The 6749-nt window shown below is 29.2% G+C and overlaps 1 protein-coding gene across 1 annotated transcript; it reads right to left on the bottom strand.

Annotated features, from left to right (window-relative positions):
* Positions 1-871: 871 nt before the first annotated feature.
* Positions 872-5551, bottom strand: LOC114315625 (cinnamoyl-CoA reductase-like SNL6). The gene is made up of 5 exons (XM_028262233.2): positions 5198-5551; positions 4926-5074; positions 2849-3040; positions 1345-1676; positions 872-1230 (listed from the first exon to the last, which is right to left on the bottom strand). The coding sequence occupies exons 1-5, from the start codon at positions 5328-5330 to the stop codon at positions 1134-1136; spliced, it is 903 nt and encodes a 300-aa protein (XP_028118034.2). The 5' UTR covers positions 5331-5551; the 3' UTR covers positions 872-1133.
* Positions 5552-6749: the final 1198 nt, after the last annotated feature.

Genomic DNA, 6749 nt, shown 5'->3' with positions numbered 1-6749 from the left:
CTTTCGTATCAGAAAACAATCATGAAAACATTAGTGTTAGGAAATGGTGCACACACACAACATAGGTTTATTTTGGAAAAATAATTAAAATTTGATTTTTTAATTTTTTTTAATTTTTTTTTAAAAAAATGTATAAAAAATATATGAGATAATATGATTCAAAATGAATTACAAGTTAAAAAGTGACTTTTAACGCACTTCTCAAAAGAATTCATAAAGAATGCGTCAACACATAAAAGATGTGTCTCACTTTTGTGGGATTCACATGTTAGACCTATCATTTGTGTCTTATTTGTAATTTATTTTATGCACTATTTTTGTGTTTGTAGCAAAGCTCTTATAATAAATTAAAAAAAAATACATGAAATGAGTTTTATTTTATTTTATTTTTTTAAAGAGTTGTATATGATTCTAGAATTAATTTCTCTATAAGTAAAAATAAATAATAAATTAAAAACTACATCAAAAAGTCACATTATATTAAACCTCCGTTTGAGAAGTAGGTTGGTTTTTTGACTTTCTGATTTTTTTGGCTATTTTAACTTGGGTTAAAAGACATGGTTTGGGAATGACTTTTTAATTTTTTTTGACAGAGAAGAGTGTAATGATTATGGATTGAATGTGATGTTTTGTTTGTTGTGGCTAAAATAGTCTCTCTCTTTTTTTTTTTGACTAAAATAACTCCAAACCTCTTTGCCAAACGGACCCTAAGTGTGACTTGTATTAGACTAATTTTAAATTTATATTATTCATCTCATTTTTAAGATAAATTTTAAAATATAAATTTACATATGTAGTGTGTACTGCATTGAAGCCACTTAGGTGGGAGTACACAATCAAAAAAAAAGTCAAAAGTCTTGCACACCAAGTATTACGTGTACAATGGTATAACATTTAATTTTGACATTAAAAAAAAAAAAAAAAAAACACCTTTGGACAAACATTTTAAGTGTTACAAAAGTACAATAATATTTTATAGCCATTTTGCTAACGGAAAAACAACCCAACATTTGTACAATTTGAGACGGTTGGATTTTCTTTATCCCTCTTTTCAAATCACTTCATCACTATATGATTAACAGGACAGATTCCTCAACTTGGGAGGCATACAACGTTGGACAGCTGTGAGTGAATCAATCAACCTGGGGTCCACTCTCGAAATCAACCATTAATTTATTCAATTTCTTGTTGCTTATTTTCTGCTGGATCATCCTCATGTCCTGGTCATGACTGTAGAGTAAAAAAAGGAACAAATTATAGTGTGAGAGTGAGCACCACCATAATCAATGTCACAAGACATCTAAACCGTTGATTAATGTGCCTGATGATTGATCAACGGCTTACCTTTGAGGTTGTGGAGATGCAGGATCAAGCATTTGGGCCATCTTGATGGCGTCCTCAGTGCTATTGATCACGTGGCTGAAGCACAAATAACGACCATATGATGAGACATCTTCGAAGACACAGATGTGGGCATCGGCCAAGGAATTTAGATCAACGGTCACAAACACCCCGTCTTCATACATCTCAGCCGCTCCTTTCAAGTATGGGTTGGTGATCGATAGTTCGGGACCCATCAGCAATCCTGCGTTGATACACACCAGATTCATCCCTCTGTCCATTGCCAAAGCCCAGGCAGTCTTCTCTGCTAGTGTCTTGGATAGGGCATGCCACAACTGTCCATGCCAAGCCAATGGTAAGAATGCAAATTCAATATTCAAACCAAATTTGACGGAATTACCCTCAATTAAGTGTCAATTGAATAATAAACGGTTAGTTTTGTCAATTAACAAAAAAATCTATGCTAAAACGTTTATGACATGACATGTAGGGTATTTTTAAATCTACAATTGCATATCATATAGATTTGTGTAAATTCTTATAAATATACGTAAATTATTTTATAAAATCGCATAAATTTTTACTAATATACGTAAGTTAACTTATAAAAATTTGAGAAACCACAACTTACATATATTTATGAGAACTTAAACTATTTTATGAGATAACTTATATATATTTGTGAAAACTTACACAAGTACATATGATATGTCCCTTGCACATCCAAACATTACCCGTAAATATATTATACATGTTATACTTTTTAAGAGAATAACTTATCACTAGTTTGTAGAGAATAACTTATCACTAGTTTAGTAGATTGGACAATATAATTTAGATATATGAACACATCACAAACTCCACATTTTAATAATTCAATTTAATTTATATTTTAGGTCTCTATAGATAGATTATTAATAAAAATTTAAATTAATTTAATAATCATAATTAATTAAAATTTTTAATTTTCACATTCAAATACATGTAAAAAGTACAAAATTTATTTTTTTAAAAAAAAATCTTTTAACAATTCACTAAATACAATTTTGTATTTTTGTATATTTATTGATTTTTTTTAATATTTTTTACAAATATTTTACTTTTTAAATATATTTAGATTAGGTGCATTTGAAAAATAAATTCCATGACTAAAATACAAAAAAAAAAAAAAAATTATTAAAAATAACAAAACACAAAAAACAAAATATTCAAAAATTATTTTTAAAAATTCAAAACTAAATAGTGACTAAAATTGAAAGAAAGTAATTCAAAAATGCGATAAAATTAAATATATAATATAAATTCAAATTTAATATATGTCAATGAGGGATTATTTGGAGTTTGCTTATTTCGTTTACTTTTAAATTTTTTATTAAAAAAATACAAAATAAATAAATAAATAATATAAACCAAATAAATACATTTATTTAGTGAATTCTCAAACAATTCCTGAATCTGACTCATGCATTATTGTTACTCTGCTTAATTATTTCAATAAAAATGTTACCTTAAATTTACGGCAAAAATTAATGTCGGACCAATGTCTCTCGTCGAAATCGGACGATGAAGATTTACGATCGTCTCTCCAAATAACGGCGGTGGCAGAGGAAGTAAATACAACCTTGTTTATGGTCTCTGTTTGGGCACACGCTTCCAACACATTGTGCGCTGCCCTTACTTCCACTTCCGCCATTAACTCCTGCTCCATAATCAAAAATTATTTTTCATTTATTAGTTGACAATCAATTTTTTTTTTTTTCATTTAAAATATGTTCATTAATGGCACAAAATCATACATCAACTTAAAAATTACATTAAAATTGAAGTAATCGCTTTAAATTCAAACTTGATTTGAAGTGACTATACCTATATGTTTTAGTATAAGAGTTATGCTAGGGATCTCAAATAAATTATCAAATTTTTTATCAAATCTCTCCCATGGGTGTGGGACCCATACACATTTGATTTGTGTGGATCCCACACCGATGTGAGAGATTTGGTAAAAAATTTAGTAATTTGTTTGGGATCCATAGCATTTTCCTTAGTATAAATAAACGACATTATTATTTTGAATTTATATTACTAACTATATGATTGATGATGAGTACAAAGTCCTATGAAAATTCAAATTTTAAGCGAGTTAGTGTGATTAGGTTTTATAAAAATTATATTTTTCTTAAATATTAAGAAATTTATCCTTTTAATTTTTATCCCCTTTACCATTCACACAGTTTCTTGTTTATTAACTAAAAACTAATGATAAGAAGACATGGATAATATTTAAAGTAAACAAGTAATTTTTTAAGGATGGCTATTTATAAACAAAGTAATGGAAATCTTTATTATGAAAGTATAATAGTACAACTATTAGACAATTAAAAATATTACCTTGACAAAAGTCAAAATTATTTTGAAATTTAATATTTATAAAATGATTCTAGAATAAAAGGATTTAGATGAAGTGGATTTAACAATTTTCTTCAATATGATTAATAGTGACTACTACAATTATTGGACCCAAACTCAAACCCCAACCTTTGAAATTGAAAGCCAACTCCAACTACAGTCCAGATCTTCTTCATGGATCTCTCCACTTGGCTCTTTATTTGGTGAGCCATTGAGCCTACTTTTGGATCAAATTTTAATAATCAGAATCGTTCACATTTTGAAATTTATCGAATATATCATATCCGTAAAAAATCAAGTCGATCAGATATCGAAAACCATATGTTCAAATCATCAAACTAAAAGTTTCATTAAAAAATAATTGTTTATTAAATTTTTTTTAATAAATTATTTTTAGTTCAATATGTAGTTTCCGATATATGATCAATTTAACTTTTTACAAATACAATATATTCGAGAGATAAGCCCAACAACCTACCAAATAAAGGGCCAAGTAGAGAGATCAAGGAGATGATCCTTGCTCCTCCAACTAGGTTACTTTGCGTGTAGTTTGATTCAATATTCAAAGCGCACGAGAAAGTGTAAAACTGTTTTACATGGTGGGTTTGGATTTAAAATTTAGGTCATATTTAATAATATTTTTTTTATCAAAATAGTTAATAAAGATTAAAATAATTAAAATAATTCATAAAATAAAATATTAAATTTTATGTATCAATTAATTATTTTTTTGATTATAATTATCTATTTAATTATAAAAAAATTATAAATCATCACAAACATAATTTTTTCCATCTACTAAAATAGATAGAAAATTAAAAAAATTAATTAAAATAGTCAAATCCTCAAAGGAGGAGTAAGAAATTAATTATGAGGGGAAAAAAATGTCACTTTCCCTCGTGTAATAACATCTTTCATTAAGAAAACATATTAATCCCTCCAATTATTGAAATCAAGCATTGGTTTATGTTGCTATTAAAAATAAAGAATTAAAACTAAGGGGGAAAAAAGATTAGCTTATTTTAAGAAGTTAGAAAAACAATTTTATAAAATATATCACCCAAATATTGCTTCTTGAATTTTCATAATCCTGATACACGTAAATAAAATCATAACAAAAAAAAAGAAAGAAGAGTAAATTAAACAAAAAAGGGAGAGAGAGAGAGAGAGAGATGTACATCATAGGTGGGTTGATCTTGAGGAGGCTGGAATGAGTAAAACAAACCAGAACAGCCCTTCAAAGCTTCAATTATGCTATGGTAATCGAAGGGGTCTGATTGAAATATTTTCAAGTTTTTGTTTTCACAATCAAGCCCCTGATTTTCACCTAAAAAAAAAGAAAAGAAAAAAAGGTCCAATCCAATCCATGTAAGCTTTAATCATAAAACCCATAATCTGTATATAAGCAGTATAATCAACAAAAACTCTAATAGAAGGGACTGGGACTGACTAGGGTTCTGAATAGCAGCATGAACTTTGTAGCCTCTTCTGAGAAGGCGTTGGACCAGGGTTGAGCCAAATCGGCCTGAGGCATCCATTACACAGACCGTTTTGGAGTTGTGCTGCTCAGATGCTGGTGCCATGACTTTTAGAGAGAGAGAGAGAGAGAGAGAGAGAATTGGGAGTTTGGACAGAGAGAAGCAGAGTGGTGAGCTGGGTATTTAAGAGGAAAGGTTGGAGAGGAGACCTAGCATTCAAAGAGCGTGGTGAGTAGTAGATGGTTGGCAAGTGGTTGTTGGCACCTAGCGAAGATGAAGAGAGAGAGAGAGAGAGAGAATCTACCAACACAAAAATGGGTAACAGTAGGGGTGGGCAACGATTTATCCGAATCGTTCAAATCGCCCAATCCGTCCAATCCGCATATAAATAGGCGGTTTCGCAAATATAATGCGGGCGGATGCGGTTTGAAATATGAAAAATTTGCGGGTTGCGGGCGGGTCGCGGTTTAAACCCGCAACCCGCAAAAACCGCCCGCACTTTAATTATTATTATTATTATTGTTATTATTATTATTTTTTATATACCAACTTTATAACTTTTACAGGAGTACCATTATATTCTCTATGACACTAGGATCCTTATTTTTAAGTATTTCTCAACTTTCTTAATGCCGTAGAATTATCAAGTCCTAAACTTGGTTTCTTATATGATTTTCATTGGTGATTCATCCACTTTTTCCTAATAAAATTTTCCTTCTAATGGTCAATGGAAGTTATAGTTTGATTATTGATTACTGAACTGGCAATTCTAATTGAGTACAACCTTTAATGCATTGATATACATTTTTTTCATGGCAAAAATGCTAGTGTAGGGTCTCTTTGTTTTGGGTACTTTCATTTAATGCATTGATATTCAATTTTTATTTATAAACTCATCAAAAAATTGTTATCACAAATATATAAAATGAATCTGATGCCTAAATTCGTTGAGAAAAAAAAACTTGAAAATTAATTTTTAAAGAAAAAAGTGTAAACCGCAAACCGCCCACAACCGCCCGTACATTTGCAAACCCTATCCGCATAAATCGCAAACCGCATTGCGGGCGGTTGCGGGTTGACTTTTTCCCAAACCGCATAGATGCGGGCGGGTCAAAACCGAACCGCAAACCGCACAAAACCGATCCGCGAACACCCCTAGGTAACAGAATAAAAAATAAAAGAGCCAACTACAGAAGAACAAAAAAAAAAAAAAAAAAACTCAAGATTTGAGTCATTTAATAAAATAAAATTTTAATTTTATTAATTTAAATCTTAATTTTTTCGTTTGATTTAATTTAAATTATTCATCTATTTTTTATTAAGTAAAATTGATGAAAAAATAGTATTTTAGTCATTAAATTAATGTAGGTATATATAAAATATTTTTTTTCATTGATTTTAAAAATTAAGATACTATTTGGTTAAATTTTAGAATTATGATTTGATAATAGAGTTGCATTTTAAATTTGTGAGTTTTGGAGTTATGATTTGAGTGTGAAAAATTTGTTTGGTTATGAGTTTTGA

This window comes from Camellia sinensis, chromosome 6 (genome assembly GCF_055761805.1).
Source record: "Camellia sinensis isolate YWXY chromosome 6, ASM5576180v1, whole genome shotgun sequence".
Lineage (NCBI taxonomy): Eukaryota > Viridiplantae > Streptophyta > Magnoliopsida > Ericales > Theaceae > Camellia > Camellia sinensis.
This window is presented reverse-complemented; position numbering and strand designations above follow the sequence as displayed.

What these genes read in the sequence shown, in the direction of transcription:
- LOC114315625 (XM_028262233.2), bottom strand. Translation starts at nt 5,330, where the DNA reads ATGGCACCAGCATCTGAGCAGCACAACTCCAAAACGGTCTGTGTAATG. An exon ending in ATTTTTGCCGTAAATTTAAG is followed by an intron (nt 1,677 to 2,848) that starts GTAACATTTTTA and finishes TGGCATGGACAG; the next exon opens with TTGTGGCATGCCCTATCCAA. An exon ending in GCATCTCCACAACCTCAAAG is followed by an intron (nt 1,231 to 1,344) that starts GTAAGCCGTTGA and finishes TTTACTCTACAG; the next exon opens with TCATGACCAGGACATGAGGA.